General features: G+C 37.8%; 1 protein-coding gene across 1 annotated transcript in view; it reads left to right on the top strand.

Moving 5' to 3' along the window:
- Nucleotides 1-10076, top strand: part of CPD (carboxypeptidase D) — a 72992-nt gene extending 62916 nt beyond the window's left edge. The window contains exons 18-21 of the mRNA XM_024127615.3: nt 3033-3164; nt 3712-3897; nt 4199-4298; nt 5948-10076. Coding sequence (XP_023983383.1) covers nt 3033-3164; nt 3712-3897; nt 4199-4298; nt 5948-6174 — 645 coding nt within the window. The 3' untranslated portion in view covers nt 6175-10076. The remainder of the gene's footprint in view (nt 1-3032; nt 3165-3711; nt 3898-4198; nt 4299-5947) is intronic.
- The last annotated feature ends 7366 nt before the right edge of the window (nt 10077-17442 follow it).

The raw sequence follows: 17442 nt of genomic DNA, 5'->3' as shown, positions 1-17442 counted from the left end.
AGTGGATTTGCTTGTCATATTGTAATTCTCTGTTTAACTTTTGAGGAACCACCAAACTTCCACAGCAGCTGAACCATTTTACATTCTTATCAGCAATGTATAAAGGTTCCAGTTTCTCCACATCCTCACCAACATTTATTTTCCATTTTTTAAATTATAGCCATCATAGTAGGTGTGAAGTGGTATCTCATTTAGTTTTGATTTACATCTCCCTGATGACTAATGATGTTGAGCATCTTTTCCTTTGCCCATTGGCCATTTGTATGTTTTCTTTGGAAAAATGTCTATTCAAATCCATTGCCCATTTTAAAGTTGGGGTTTTTGTCTTTTTGTTGTTGAGTTATAAGAATTCTTTATATATTTTGGATACTAAACCCTTACCAGATATTTGATTTGTCAATAGTTTCTCCTATTCTGTTGTCAGTAGTTTCTCCTATTCTGTAAGTTGTCTTTTCACTTTCTTGATAATGTCAAGAAAACTTCTGATGCACAAAAGTTTTAATTTAGATGAAGCCAAATTTGTTTTTTTCTTTTGTTGCTCATGCTTTATTGTCATATCTAAGAATTGATTGCCAAATGCTAGGTCATAAAGATTTACCCCTATGTTTTCTTCTAAGAATTTTATGGACTTAGCTCTCATATTTAGGTCACTGATATATTCAGAGTTGATTTTTGTATATGATATGAAGTAGGAGTTCAACTTCATTTGTTTGCCTATGGAAGTCCAGTTGTCCCGGCACCATTTGTTGAAAAGACTATTCTTTCCTCCATTGAATAGTCTTGCCATCCTTGTCAAAAGTCAATTGACAATAGATGTATGGATTTACTTCTGGATTCTCAATTCTATACTATTGGTCTATATGTCTATCCTTTTTTTTAAATTTTTAAAAAATTTTTATTATTTTTGGCTTCGTTGGGTCTTTCTTGCTGCCCGCAGGCTTTCTTATAAGCGGGTAGGCTTCTCATTGCAGTGGCTTCTCTAGTTGTAGAGCAGGGGCTCTAGGCACGCGGGCTTCAGTAGTTGTGACACACAGGCTTAGTTGCTCCGTGGCATGTGGGATCCTCCTGGACCAGGGCTCGAACCCGTGTCCCCTGCATTGGCAGGCGGATGCTCAACCACTGTGCCACCAGGGAAGCCCTTATATGTCTATTCTTATTCTAGGACCGCTGTTTTGAACACTGTAGCTTTGTACTAAGTTTTGAATTGGGAACTGTGAGTTCTCCAACTTTGTTATTTTCCAAGATTGTTTTGGCTATTCAAGGGTCCTTCCAGTCTCACTTGAATTTTGGAATTGGCTTCTCTTTTTCTGCAAAAAGGCTGTTGGAATTTTGTTAGGGGTTGTGTTGAATCTATAAATCACTTTGGGTTGTCTTGACATCTCAACAGTATTGTCTTGCTATCCAAGAATACAACACGTCTTTCCATTTAATGTCTTCTTTAATTTCTTTCTGAGAGCCTTTTCATTTGTTGTCCATCCATTTCAAATTAGTCAGGAGTTGTTAGCAGATGGGTGGTTAGCTCATCATTCTGTTCACGTGTGTGACCAGAAAATTGACTTCATTCCCTTCTCTGCCTGCCTTCCCTCCTTTATTTATTAAGAACTTGCTATGTGTGAGGCACTTTTCTAAATGAAAGATAGAGAATATTCTATGGCCCATTATACAAATAACTATGTTACAGAATTAATCACTGTGATCTAGAAGAAATCTCAATGTGCCATGAGAAATTAAAGACAGAAAAGGTTACACCTAGTCAGAGATGTAGCCTTCTTTTCATAGATGAGATGGCATTAGGGATGCAGAGATGGTGAACCAAGACATCCATAAAGAGGAAGCAGTATGGGCAGAGGTCAAGAAGCAGTCTAATATGTACACACTGCTATACCAACAAGGACCTACTGTATAGCATAGGGAACTCTGCTCAATACTCTGTAATAACCTAAATGGGAAAAGAATTTGAAAAAGAATAGATACGTGTCTACATATAACAGAATCACTCTGCTGTACACCTGAATCTAACACAATGTTAATCGGCTATACTCCAATATAAAATGAATGTTGTTTTTTTTTAAGAATCAGTCTACATTAGTTAGAATATGGGGTGTAATGGAGAGCAGCAGAAGACAAGAATGGAAAGAGAGTTTGAGGCTTTGAATGCTTTGTTTTAGTAAGGAATGGGAAGCCATGAAAGGTTTTGAGCTGGGATATGGTGGCATTATCTGAGCTATTCTATGGAAATCTTTTAACAGTGGGTTAAGATAAGATGGTTTGGAGGAAGGAGAGACTGTGGCACAGGGACTGTGGTTTAGAATAACCTAGACGAGAACTGCTGAGGGCCTAGATTAGAGTTGTGGCAATGGGAATGGAATCAAGGGATGAAGTTCCAGAGATATTGTAGAAGTGGAATTCACAGGATTTGGCAAATTCTGGATGATAGCAAGAAATTGAAGTCAAAGACAAAAGATTTCATACCTGTGTGAGAAAATGAGTTACTGTCATTAACTGAATTAGGAAGAAGAACGGGTTTGGGGGGAAAAAGTGGTAAGTTAGATTTTGGAACCTGTCCACACAAGTAGTTCCTACCTAAATAATTGCTATATTGCTGTATGGTAGGTTCGAGCCTGCAGATTGAGGGTATCAGAGAGCAAATACTTGTGCTTTTACCTCTAAGAACTCCAAAACAGCAGTGAAGTTCCAGGGTTTAGAGGGAAGCTGGCCCTCTGCATGTACTTATTCATTTATTCAACAAACTCTAATAAGAACCCCTCTACTGCCAGTCACTGTAGGAAGCACTGGAGATATAAAAATGAATTAGACGTAGTCCCTGGTCTTAAGAACTCTCTTAGGAGTGGCCATGTTTGTGACTGGTTATAATACCAAGTGGTTTATTTATATTTGCTGTAAAATGCTTTACAGATTCTTTGTTTACAACACCCAGCTTTTCTTTTTATTCCATTTGTCATATTACACAGCCTCATTCTTACTTTTACTAATTAATTTTCCTACATTTGTTTTTGAATCTTATATTCCAGGATTACAGTGTTACCTATGGCCACTGTCCAGAAATCACAGTATACACAAGCTGCTGCTACTTTCCTAGTGCAGCACAACTCCCTTCGTTGTGGGCAGAAAATAAAAAATCTCTTCTTAGCATGTTGGTGGAGGTGAGTCTTTCCCTTTTAACTAGAAACGAACTCCCAGGAATATGGTCAATGAAAACGTTTATCAAAATATTTTCTTAATCTTTTACCAAAATTTTGTATTGTTTATTTTAAATGTATGTAGAAAGGAGAGTTTTGTTCATTTTTTATTGCCTAAATAGGTGCCATGAGTTCGCATATCTGATGTATATTGAGGTAATTTAACCCTGTGAGATGCTGCAGGTTCTTCCATTTGAATATCACACGGAGTTACTCGAGACAGTGTCCTGTGGTGGGAAGGTAAAGCATTTAAGACGTCGGAAGATTTGGGTTCGGACATTTTAGGCTTTGACTCTATCAGAGGCCTCTCTCCCCTTATTTCCATCTCTGTGCCTCTGAAGCAGTGAATGAGTAGCAAACAAGGTCAGAGTCAGTGGGGAGGGACAAATAAGCTAGACTTATAGAGGGTTTTGTTGTTTTGTTTGCTTTTGTCAGGCCTCAAGTTATGGCCTCTAGAATATCTGGCATTATGAAAACATAAATTTATATCTTAAACATTTATTTTTTTAAGGTTCACAAGGGAGTTCATGGATTTGTTAAAGATAAGACTGGAAAACCAATCTCTAAAGCAGTCATCGTGCTCAATGAAGGAATAAAAGTACACACAAAAGAGGGAGGTTATTTCCATGTACTGTTAGCCCCAGGTGTCCATAACATCAATGCCATTGCCGATGGGTATCAGCAACAACATTCCCAGGTAAGAAACTCAACTTGAGTGGTCTCATGTAAATTTTTATTATTAATAATACTTATATTTAATTTGAAACTCTTGTTAGAAAGCTTGTGGGGAGTAAAGAAAAATGTGACCACCTCTTGATTATGGTATCTTGTTATCTTTCTATCCTTTAGCAACAAAAGGGAAATTTTTGTAGCATTTTGTGTACTTTAGATGACAATGAACCATCTCCTTGGTTTGCTATAAAGGCCCTAGGAATATAGCAGGGATACAATATACCTTAGGTAAACTTTCTCCTAATTCTTGCACTTTATCTTCCTAGGTCTTTGTGCATCATGATGCAGCCAGTTCTGTGGTAATAGTCTTTGACACAGATAACCGGATATTTGGTTTGCCAAGGGAGCTTGTGGTAACTGTATCAGGTGAAAAAAATTTAAATTTTCAGTAGTTGAAGTTAAAACCAATCCTGACATTTCAATCTGAGAGTGGATCACCTCCATAATCACCCGAAAATAATCACTTTTCTTCTAACGTCTTCTATCTAAACATGATTTTCCTGGAACACTATTTTCTCGTATGTTCTCATGGCTTGCCCCGTCACATTTTCAGGTCTGTACTCAAATGTCACCTCCACAGAGAGGCCTTCCCTGATCACCCTAGCTAAAATAGTACCCCTGTCCCTATCTCACCGCCACTTGTTTCTGTTAAAGCACTTATCACTACCTGCCGTTACATTATGTATTAGTCATCTATCTGTCTGTATTCGATCTCTCCCACTAAAACATAAACTCTGAGAGGACAGGGATTTCATCTGCCTCCCAGTGCCTAGAACCATGGGTTGGCATGTAGTGGGTCTTAATGAAGAGTTGTCGATTGAATGAATGATTTGCTTTATACTAAGATCATAAGTCCCTTGGACTTTGACTTATGTTAGTTCTATTTTTTCCATGATCCTGGAAGGAGGGAATATTTGTTTTCTCCAGGCTTAATGTGTGCCATTGCTTGAATCACTGAAAGTTTAGAAAGAAAAAATGTGGTAAAATAATAAATACTCTGCTGTATTGTATCTTTTGACACAAAGAACCTTGGTTCATTTCTAAGTACAACTTGGACCTGATGCAAAATAACCAAGTTTTATTACAGGGTGTGTTGGGGAGAGATCCTTAGTTGAGAGAGAGTGGTATATTGGAAACATGGTCAAATCATAGAGCCTGTTGTGGGGTGTTTACGGTAGAGTTCTTAACTTGAATCAGATAAAGCATAAATCACTAAGTGCTTAGAAACATAGGAGCTGGGATTCAGTTTAAATCTGGCTCTGCCACCCATTTGCTGTTGTGAACTTAATTTTTTTTTTAATATTTGGCTGCGCCGGGTCTTAGTTGTGGCACCCAGAATCTTCGTTGTCACGTGCGGGATCTTTAGTTGCGGCATGTGGGATCTTTAGTTGTGGCATGCATGCAGGATCTAGTTCCCTGACCAGGGATCGAACCTGGGCCCCCTGCACTGGGAGCCTGGAGTCTTAACTACTGGACCACCAGGGAAGTCCCATGAACTTAATTTTTATTATGATTTTATTGGTATTATTTTCTGTTACTTAGACTGTTATTCTGGTAACCTTATGTAAAAATATTTTAAATAAATGAGGGATTTGGGATGAGATGAAAATTTACCAGAAAGGAAAAGTGGAAGTCATTGATTGATGAAAAGCAGGTTACACAACAGCAGACACAGTTTGATTTCATTGTGGTAAAAGAAAAAATATATGTGTACATACACACACGTGAAGGAAAATCCAGAAAAAATATGCCCTAAGGTTGTTAAAAATGACCTTGGGGTAATGGAGATGTGAAGTGGAGTTTGGGGTATGGGTTTTTAGTATTTTGCTTATCTGTATTTTTCTAATTTTGCACATGATACATGTACTACTTCTGTAATAAAAAAGTTTGTTTTTAAGTGAATGAAATAAAAATAAAATAAATGAAGGGCATAATTTTAAAAGTGCTATTGTAAGCAGCTGCTTATTTATATTCTTCAACTAGAACACTACTCACGTGATGGTTTTGGTTGACAGGTGCCACCATGTCAGCATTGATCCTAACCGCTTGCATTATTTGGTGCATCTGCTCAATCAAGTCTAACAGACACAAGGATGGCTTTCATCGGCTCAGGCAGCATCATGATGAATATGAAGATGAAATTCGCATGATGTCAACCGGCTCCAAGAAGTCTCTCTTAAGCCATGAGTTCCAGGATGAAACAGACACTGAAGAGGAAACGTTATATTCCAGCAAACATTGAAAAACACACCTTGTATCTCTCCCAGCATAAGTACCAAGCAAAGTTACAGTTCCTTTTGGGAGATACTGCATTAAGAAGAGAGACTATCTTGCTTTTTCAAAGAGCTTTGGGAAGTTAACTTGCTAAATTTGTATTCTCTGTGAATTTGGCTGACAGTTTTGAACTTCCCCTCCTTAAAGTACTCTTACCTTAAAAAAAAAAAATCTGCTTTCTATTTATGCAGAGATGGGACAGCCACTTTGTTTTTCTTCTAATTTAAGATGAGCTGTTTGAAGCTTATGCTATAACTGAAGAAAGCCAACTAGTGGATGTTTTATTTTGCACACCAGGTGTTTACTAGTGGCTTTAGCTTTTTCTCTTTATTTTAAATGGCCAAAAGAATCCAGAAACATTAAGGCAGGGACAGCAGTCAGAATCTGACATAAAGCTTTAAAAACTCGAGGTTTTTTCAACCTATTGAGGAGTACTTTTCTCTAGTTATTAAATAGCTGGAGTTTCTCTTATTATTCAGGTTTAATGGAGGCTGAATTGATTTTGAAACTTATGTAACATTAGGAAATGATTAAACGGGCTTCCGTATTTGGCTTTCTACCTGTTCCAAGGCTAGATCAGAACTGGTGGGCTGTGCTCTAAGCAGGATTTCACTACCTCTTGTGTAAGGTTTAGCAAAGTTGTAAACATCCCCATTTTAAGGGAGAACTTGTTGACTGTTGTAAAAGATCTCAGTGTCCATTTGCGTAGAGCTGAGAGGGAGATCTAGCAAAAGCTAAAACTCGTGTTGCCTGTCTTTTAACTTGGTAAAAACCCACAGGTGCTGTTGCTTTTATCTGTGAAGCACTAGTTTATTCTAGGAATGCCTAATTCTTTACTATTTCCTAAATTTGAACCTTTTTCTATGTTGTACACTTAGGGTTTTCAGATGACCTGGCAATCGACAAGATCTGAATTCTACTGAAAATACCTGGAAGCGTAGAAGAGACCTACTTGCACATTCTTAACCTACATTTGAGCACAGAATATCTACACTTCTTGTTAGCCCAAGCCAGCGCCCTATCATAGCATCCTGTTATTGAAATAGCTTGGCCAACCTTATTCGTAAAGGCCTCTGCGTGTGATTGAGTTCTTTGTCCTAATGTTTCATTTGACAGTCTCTTCTTGATCAACCAATTTTGTTAAAAGTTCAGTTGAAAGGACTTAAATATGGCTCCCTCCATTAAAAAAAAAAAAAAAGTAACACTGTAGTGAGAAAGTGTTATCTTCAGTGCCAGTAGGGTTACTGCAAAGGCCTAAAAGATTTGCGTTTTATTGTGTCTGTCATATCATGCTATTCAATGGAAATGATGCTTTTTGTAAGAGTCTTACCAATGATCTAATGGTTTAATACCTTTGAATGTTTTAATGGCCAAGTTGCTGCTGAACTTGTACTAAATCAGGGGATCAAAACACTTGCTCTCATCCTTTCAAGTTGTATTCTATATCCATTAATGTATCTATCATCCCAAAGCCTTCATGTGGAGTGGTTTACCACCCATCTAGGTCATTCAACCAAGTATTGTGAGAAATGTACCCAAAGTGGCTTCATAAACAGAGATTTGGTTTAGCAGGAATAATGAAGTCATGACATTTATTAATGAGTATCTGTGATCTAATTTGGGTGGTTCCGGGTTAAGCCATTCTGGTGTTAATCCTGTTATTAACAACTTGAAATTTTGAGCCCTTGCCACCCACCCCACTCTTAGCCCACCACGTACACAGAACAGTTTGTGAAGTGCTAATACTTAATGAAATATACATGATTTAATTTCTTCTAATAATGCTCTACATTTTCCTTAAGGGGATGATGTGGTGGTATTGCTCTTTGCAGCTTTATTTTTGAGTGCAAAGTCAGAAAACCAACAAAGGGCCTATGAGTGGCTGGCTCTGCTTGGGACATTGCAGGTGGAAATGAAACAAAGTTGACATGACAACCTTTACTTTATTAGCATTGGTCTTCACTAGAGGATGCCTTTTAAATTCATCTCTGTCTTAAATTAAACATGTCTTTCACTGTACATCACAGTGGCTGGACTCCATGCCTTTTAAGCATGTGTAAACTATTTTTAGAGATGAACGTACAAATAGTTCTTTTAATAATTTTCCCTGAAAGGAAAACCAAATTCTGCTATGAATCTTGAATCTCTAATGAATTTCTAAATAATGCATTGCTCTGGAAAACAAGGCCTTCTCAGCCTATGTTACCTGTTAACATGAATGTACAGGATAATGACTACTAAGACTGTGTTCTCTGCCCTGCTTTGTCTTTTATTTGTGGATCTAATCTAATATTAGACCACATCAACTGCTTAAGGCGTTGAAGCCATATGGCATGGGGAATGCATTTCTTCAGTATTTCTCCTAGAGACTTTCCATTTCCTTGGAGTCACGGAGGCAAGTAAGTATCACAGTATTAAGAAATTTGCCCAAGCCTGAGTTGTGCCTTTCTTTACTCACAAGGCTTTTTTTTTTTTGTCCTGGTGATCAGTTTGTAAGCCTTCTTCCCTCCCAGCTCCTTAATAAAAGCAAAGTGATTGAGTAGGTAATGTTCAAAGTGTCTGCCTATGTAAATGCACTTGTACTGATTCTGCAGTTCAATAAGATGAACTCAAGTTAATTTCAGAAGGAAGGACCCTTTAGTTTTGATGTATTTTGCTGAACATTTGATAGTAGTTGGGATCCCATCCAGTTGAGGAATGCTTGCAATTCTCTTTGGAGGGAATGTGCTTTGGGACTTTGTCATCCTCCAGAAAGGAAATGTAATGTATATTTGGCCCAGTGTGATTGATTGGTTAATCTTTGGTAACTTTCACCTGAATGGGATTTGCTGAATTAATGAATATTGAACTTAAAACTAATTATGAGTTGACAAATAAATAAAAGGTAGTGCTTATGCCTGAGCTTATTGTGTTTCTGAGCTAACACCAGGTTACTCAGTAACCAGGACCTGTTCTTCTATTTCCATTTATTCTCAGCAGTAAATCATTTTATTTTCCTGTGGCCTGAAGTGCACTTGTGCCAGGTTTTTTCCTTGCTGTATTAAAAGCTTCTTGGCTGCGAATGCTGTAATAGTGCCCTATGTTATGGTCTCCGGTGGAATTGTTTTTAACAGTAGCAACTTTAATGTTACTACAAAAAAGTCCACTATGGTTGATGTTCAGTAATCTTCTATATAGCAAATTTTTGATAAGTATTTGGTTTCTGACTTGCTTTAATTAAAGCAGATTTGGGGGGGGGTGATTAGAGCCCTTGATTAATGTCAGCTGAACTTGGATTTCCAGTTCATGAAGAAATGTTTCCCAACATCCAATCCTCCTATTTTTAGCAATAATTCATTAATATTCCACTTGACTTTCAGAATATTATCCTAGTTGATTTCCATTTGGCAGAATCTATTGTGAAATTTGAAAATAGGCTACCATTTTGAGGCATTTGGATATAAATTATATAAATATGTATGATTATGGCTTTTACAAATGGCATAACATGAGTATACTAGCTACCTTCTATGCTGGCCATGCTGCAGACTTTCTGGAGGTATGCCATAATGGTATTTTTTTACACACAGATTAAAAATCAACTTTTCACCTCCCCATTTTTTCAGAGTGACATTCCCCAGCTCCAGAAAAATCTATAGCTATTTATATGAGGTGCCCAAAACTCATTCATCTCAAGTGCTTCAGTCTTTGGTTCATTTTCATGCACTGTGCCTTCAAAATGAAATTTTTAAAAGGGACTTTAAACAAAGTTGAATAGTAGTTTTAAAAAATCAATCTGTGTAATTTATGTGAAATCTAACTGTAATGAGGGCCTTTCTGTTTTTGATATGTAAACAGATCTACTAATCCTGTATAAAAGTTATTTTATGATGTTTGTCTTTCTTTGTGTTTTGTCTCATAATCTTTTTTCAAAAGCAATAGACCAGACAAAGTTACTGTTCCAATTCGAAAGTTACGGATTTAGTTTTTCTACCTGTATGAGGGGAAAAAGAGTCCCAGGCAAGGAATACAGGTTGTTAGCTGCAGAGTGTTTCTGTCTTCATGAATTGACTTAAAATAAAACTATGTTTCTGGAATAATTACATAGTAGCCACAGCTCAGCTAGATTGGTATGTGTCCAGTCATTCCACAATGAACATAATAAAAGTGGCCATTGAAAGGTTTATGTACCCATTTCAAGGTTGTTTGTTTAAAATTTGGTTCTTTTTACAGGTGAGCCTTGTTAGAGTAATGTGTCCTGGCACTTTTAGGCACAGTGGCAATGAATTTAATATCCTCTTTTCATTTAGCAATAACTTGTTGATACCGCTGCTCTAATAGGAATTGGGAAAACAAAGTTATGTAAAAAACATGGGCTCTGCTGACAAGGAATTCATACTCCAGACCAGAAAAATAGAAATAGAAATAAGCTGTACTTCTATAGTGACTGGTTCCTCTGAAAAGAAAATCTGCTATAGAGGAAGTACAGCACAGAGATCTGAGCATGGACTTTGGAGTTGAACCAATCTCAGACCTTCTCTTGGCTCTGCTCTTGCTTCCTGTGTGACTTAGTTTTGTATAAGCTTCTTAACATTCTCTGAGCCTTAGTTTCTCTACTGGTTAAGGAATAATACCTGAAAGGATTGTAGTGGGAATTAAGCGAAATAATGTTAGCAAAGGGCCCAACATAATATTTGACTCAGAATTGAATTACCATGGTAACCAGCATCATTTGCTGTTTTCTGATCCCTGTTAAAGAAAGTTATTTTATCAAATATATGAACAAAGATCTGTTTACAGGTGGCCTTTTAAATTTAGAAGAAATCCCTAGACATGAATACTAAAAATAAAAGTTTCCATTATGTGGTTCCATAAATTGTCTGTAGCATGGCAGTAAAGTTTTAAATTGTGCCAAATGCTTCATATTTGTTTTTAAATAAAATTAGATTATGTTTATTCAGTGAAAACAGCCTTACTGAACTGCTGCGAGAAATATGAACCATAAAGGTGGCTCTTTTTCCCCCAACGTTTGAAACATTTTCCTGAATTTTTGTCTGGAGTTTTCTCATAACTCAATCAAGAAACTTTTGGTTTGTGTTATAAATAGTAACCTACCGATTATGTTCAGTTTTTCAGATTTCTAGAAGCTGATTGTTCTCAGCAAAGTAAACATGAATGCTCAATGCTAATGCACTACTCAGTTATGAGTAAATGCTATCATGTAGGTCTTCACCCCTTACTCTCACTTGCAGTTAGAATGCCAACTGATGCTATGCTGTTTACAAACCTCAGATAAATACACCATTACTCCCAATTCAAAAGCAATGAAATCAGCCTATAAAGCCAAATTTTAACTTTAGTATCACAATTTCCACCTACATTAATCAGTAGAGACTTAAAAGCAAGCATGTTATTTGGCATTGTGCCTGGAATCCTATTCCCTAATACTGTGTAAACAAATGTCAACTAGCCAAGCAAGAATTAGAGTAGAAAGTCGTTCAAGTTTAGAGGCCAGCCTGGAAAAAGCTTGAAAGCAGAAGGGTGAGAAGCTTGATTAGATTGGAAAATGTGATAATTGGAAGTGGGAGTGTATAGAGATGGATGCCTCAGATTCAGCTAAGACAGTTGATTGATTCAATTAGAAGCCGTATGAAGAGATTTTGATATAGTCAGAGCTGTAGGTGGAAAATAAAAGTAGGAGGAGGAGAAATTTAAGATAGAACATGTAGAAAGAGATTATGGATTAAATAGAAATTGTTTTAACATGGATTATATTCTGTGATTGTCACTGAGGTTGAGCCAAAGTGCAAGAATCACAGGGAAGGTCTAGATTGCTAGATCTGAACCACTAGTAATTTCGAGTATTTGCAGTTACTGCAATATTTATAAGTATTATCATCACTTATTTTTGTATGATTCCTAGTAGAGTTTTTCAAGATCAACCGACTTCTGATTTGGTGTTTGAAAGATGGCAGGTACCCAGAAAAATTGATCCTAAAGATAGTTAGGGGATGGGATAGACGGGGAGTGGGCATATTATGGTAATAGCTGAATTGGATGACTGCTAGATTTAAAAAATAATTTAGAAGATTTAGATTTCCCGAAAAGTTGCGAAGATAATACAGAATTGGCTGCTGGACTTTTATTTGGAGGATGTGGGTGTTGGGAGGGCAGAAGAGAAAGGATTGTACAGTTTGCTATTCAGCAGGGCTTGAATGGAACACATTTGAAAAGGAGTGGGCATAGGAGGGAACACGATGTCTAGAACCTAGTCAGGTATGTAGAGCCTGGGTAGTCCAGGTGTCAAGCCACGTGGGACTACTTCTAGTTCAACTCACATCTTCTCTAATGGAAGGTATCTCCGTCCTAGATTTGGAGATCTCACTATTTTTCAAGAGCGATGACCAAACATGGACAAAGATAACTAAGCATGTAGAGAAATAAGACACTGCCAGTAAAAAAAGCAGAAAAAGTTTACCAGCTTCAGATGATGACATCATCAAACACTGTAAAGCAAATAAACTTACTGTTTTCAAAGAAATAAAAGATAAACCTGAGACTATCACAGGTAAAATAATAGAACTTCTAGAAATGAAAGTACGGAAACTAAACTTAAATGGATAGTTAACAATGGCAGTTTGGACACAGAGAAGCAGAAACTAGAAGGCAGATCTATAGATTCTCTCCTCTGCAGCCGAGACAAAAACGGTAGAAAATAGGAAGGAGAGGGTAAAAATATGACTAATGCATGTTTGATAATTTGTTCTAGAGAGAAAGAGGAGAAAGAATGAAGCATTGGAAACTAAGAGACAGCAACAGAGACTTTTCCAAAATTGATAAATGGTATATGTAGATGAAACCATCCAAGACAGACAAAGTAAACATCCACACTTAGACACATTGGTGAGACTGCGGAGCGTCAAAGACAAAGAGAAAAAAATGTAAAGCAGTCAGAAAGAAAAGAAATTAACTCCAAAGAATTAGCAATTAGACTGAGATTAGAATCACTACCCACAAAGGAAACCAGTACAGTGAAATTAAACTTTGGAAGTGCCAGGGAAGACATTAACTTCCAACATAGAATTCTCGAACACATCTTTCAAGAATGAAGGCGAGGGCCTTCCCTAGCAGTCCAGTGGTTAGGGCTCCAGGCTTCTACTGCCGGGGGCACGGGTTCGATCCCTGGTCGGGGAACTAAGATCCCACGTGCCACATGGTGCGGCCAAAAAATTAAAAAAAAAAAAAAAAGAATGAAGGTAAACGTCCAGGTAGCTGAAAACATTGGTGGCAACCTAAGCTCCCCATCTCCCAATATTTCATTGTAAAATAAGGCAAAAAACAAGAAGGAAAAAGTAAATCTATACAAAAACCTCAGTGTAACTTGAAGCCAGACAATTTTGAAACTTCAAACCAACAATAAAATGAGAAAAATCACCAAATCTCTGCATATACTTTCACATGCCTGCCCCAGTCCCACCTCAGAGCAAGGCTTTGTGGAGAGAAGGCAGAGGGAGATGGACTTCAAGAAAGAAGAAGGATGCCAGCAAATGGGCCTAAAGTTAGTGTAAAACTACTGCCAAAAAGACTAAGTGCACCATAAGTCTGAATGCTCTAAAAAATATGTGCAAGCAGATCAGAGCACAAACCACAGAGAAGGGGCTTCAAAGTGAGCACAATTCAAAGGGGCTGGTGTAATCTAAGCGGGCAATCTCTGAAATACAGAAAAAAAGTGAAAAAGGAGATGCACCTTTTGACAATTAGGTAATGAGAGAGAAAAGAAAAAGGAAAATTTACAGTCCTGCAAGATAAATGAAAACTGCAAAATTAGAACACTTATGACCCCTCCCTATCACCAAAACAAACCAACAAAAACCCCACTAAAGCATGTGAACTTTGCTATATGGACAGAAGAGATCTCAGCCATGAAGCATGGAAATATCAGTAACATATGAATATTGATACGGAAGAAACAAATTTGTCATTATTTGTAGATATGATTGTGCATGTGAAAAATACAAAATAATCTACAGATAAGTTAAAGTTAGAAATAATAACATAACTTAGCTCTACTTCCAGTTATTGGGTGGATTAAAACAGAAAGACCTTCCCATCAAGAATAATTAGAAAAGCTTGGATTTTAAAACAACAACCAAAAAACCTGTTGAAGGATTGGAGAGCTCTAAAGTAACAAGGACTTAGGGGTCAAGATCCTAGCAAAGGGAATTCAGGGATGAAAATAATGAAGTTTTCACCTTAAGTTATTGGTTGATTCATAAGTGGTGACTAAGAGTTTAGAGATGCCTAGTAGCAGAGAGGCCAGGCAAGAGGCAGAGAACCATGCAGAAGCTTTAGGCAGTACCACTGTGTGGCAGGAAATATGAATTCAGCACCTATCAAGGCAGTGGGCACCGGTCAACTTTAAGTTAGGACACTTGAATGGCTACACATTAGAAGTAAGGGCTAGTCAGAAACAGACCAATTTTTACGTAGAATCCCACTTGGTATTAGTCCCATCCGATACTGGAGTAAGCTGATTTGCCCCTACTTGAACTGCCTGCAAGAAGCAGCAAACTGCGTCTGGAGCAAGATACCATCTAGAGCCTCAAATGATTACTACAAATTTTAATCTATAACATATAGCATCCAGTTAAAAGTTACTTTTATTGTCACATCTCAAATGATGAAAGATCAAGAAAAAAATAGAAACAGTCCCACGGGAATTACAGATTTTTCAGTTATCAATCAGAAACTTTAAAACAATGGCAAGGAATAAATTCAAGAAAGTATAAGACAAGGTGAAGAATTTTAGCAGATAATTAAAATCTATTAAAAATTAAACGAAGACAAAATGGACTAGATGTATTTCTCTTCTATTGCTCCCACTAAGCACAGCAAGACACCCCATGCATTATATATAAAACAAAGAAGACTCAGGTGGAGAGAAGAAGGCAGACCAGCTAGGAACCTCCAAGGAACCTCCAAGGGACCTCCAGCATCCAAGGAACGACACTGTGGTGAGTTCCCTGGTTTTCTTTTTGCCTCATATATCCCATAATAGATGTTGCCTCATATATCCCATAATGGATGCTGGAGAAGCTGGCAACCCAGAAATGCCAAAGGGTGCAGACAAAACCCAGAGAAAAGACTTCTCTAGCCAAAGGACCAGGAAAGGGGCAACCTACCAGGACAGAATAGTTTTGCATGATAATTGTACTACTACAGCCAATTGCTACAGAAAAAAACCAAGGCCCATTCTCTACCCTCTGCCAACAAAGGCTGAATGGGGAGCCTAGACTCCACTTTCACCTGGCTGTAATGAAGCACTCTTCCCCATTGCCTGGGTGGTATCAAAAAGGGCCACATGGGGAACCAGGATTTTCACTATCACTCAGTGGTAATGAGGACCCCTTCGGTGGCGTCAGCAGGGGGCACGTGAGAAGCAGTAACAAGTCGCCCTCCTCACCTGGGGTCAAGGAAGAGCCTGAATTTTCACTCCCACCTGGTAGTAACAAGGCAGTTCCCCACCTTTCCCACCAGCACAGTGTCAGAAGAGTTCTGCTTAAACAGAGGTTTTAAATAAGATCCAGAGTCTTACGATACCTGAAATATCCAGGATACAATTTTTAAAATCACTCAGTATACCAAGACCCCAGAAATTTTCAACTTGAATGAAAAAAGACAAAAGATGCCAACATCAAAATGACACAGACATTGAAATTATCTGACAAGGATATAATAAAAATATTTCAATGAGCAATGACAAATAATCTTAGAACAAATGATAAAAAGAGTCTCAGCAAAGAAATACAAAGTCTCAGCAAATAAATTTAAGATATAATGAGGAACCAAATGGAAATTTTAGATCTGAAAAATACAATAATTAAAAACAAACAAACAAACAACCTCAGTGAATGGGCTCAACAGCAGAATGGAGGGGACAGAGGAAAGACTTGCCTGTCAGTGAACTTGAAGACAGAATAGTAGAAATTACCCAACCTGAAAAACAGAAAATAGACTGAAAAAAATGAGTAGTGCCTCGGGGATATGCAGGACTATAATAAAATATTTAGCATTCACATCATCGGAGTCCCAGAAGAAGAAGAATAAGAGGATGGGGCAGAAAAAGTATTAGAAGAACTTATGTCTGAAAATTTCCCAAATGTGTCAGAAGACATACACCTAAGGTTCAAAAAGTTGAACACATCTCAAACAGGATAAAACCAAAGAAATCTACTCTAAGACACAGCATAATCAATCTTTTGAAAATTAAAGAAAATGAAAAAGTCTTTAAAGCAGAGAGAGAGAAATACCTTAGCTATAGTGGAAAAACGATTCAAATAACAGCCAATTTCTCATCAGAAATTGTGGAGGGAATTGGCCATTTTTCAAGTGCTGAATAAAAGAAATTGTCAACCCCAGATTCCTAATATGGCAACAATATTTTTCAGGAACGAAGGGGAAATTCAAGACATTTCAGATGAAGAAATACAAATAGAATTTGTCTCCAGCTGCCCTCCTCTTTTAACAAATGGCTAAAGGAAGTTCTTGAAACAGAAAGAAAATGATAAACGAAGGAATCTTGGAACATCAGGAAGGAAGAAAAATGGGAAGAGTAAAAAATGGGTAAACACAGTAGGTTTTCCTTCTCCTTTTAAACTCTGTAAGTTATGTTTGACAGTTGAAGCAAAGATTATAACATTATCTGATGTGGTTCTCAATGAATAGAGGAAATATTAAAGACAATTATATATGGAAGTGAGTAAAGGGACAGGTATGATTTTTTTTTTTGGCTGCGTTGGGTCTTCGTTGCTGTGCGCGGGCTTTCTCTAGCTGCGGTGAGCGGAGGCTACTCTTCGTTGCGGTGCGCAGGCTTCTCACTGCGGTGGCTTCTCTTGTTGTGGAGCACGGGCCCTAGGTGCGCGGGCTTCAGTACTTGTGGCTCTAGAGCACAGGCTCAGTAGCTGTGGCACACGGGCTTAGTTGCTCCGCGGCACGTGGGATCTTCCCAGGCCAGGGCTCGAACCCCTTTCCCCTGCATTGGCAGGCAGATTCTTAACCACTGCGCCACCAGGGAAGCCCCAGGTGTGATTTTAAAACCTTTACAAGAGGTAAGATTTCTGCATTTCACAAGAACTGGTAAAATGTGGACAGGAGCAAACTGTGATAATTTATGTATCTATAAAGAGTGAGTTTGGACAGCTGATTTTAACAGGTTGAGGGGTCAGGATGAGGCACATGGAAGCAGTTAGCACACACT

The sequence above is a fragment of the Physeter macrocephalus genome, chromosome 14 (assembly GCF_002837175.3).
Source record: "Physeter macrocephalus isolate SW-GA chromosome 14, ASM283717v5, whole genome shotgun sequence".
NCBI lineage: Eukaryota > Metazoa > Chordata > Mammalia > Artiodactyla > Physeteridae > Physeter > Physeter macrocephalus.
Note: the sequence above shows the minus strand (reverse complement) of the source record. Positions and strands in the feature narration are given on the sequence as shown.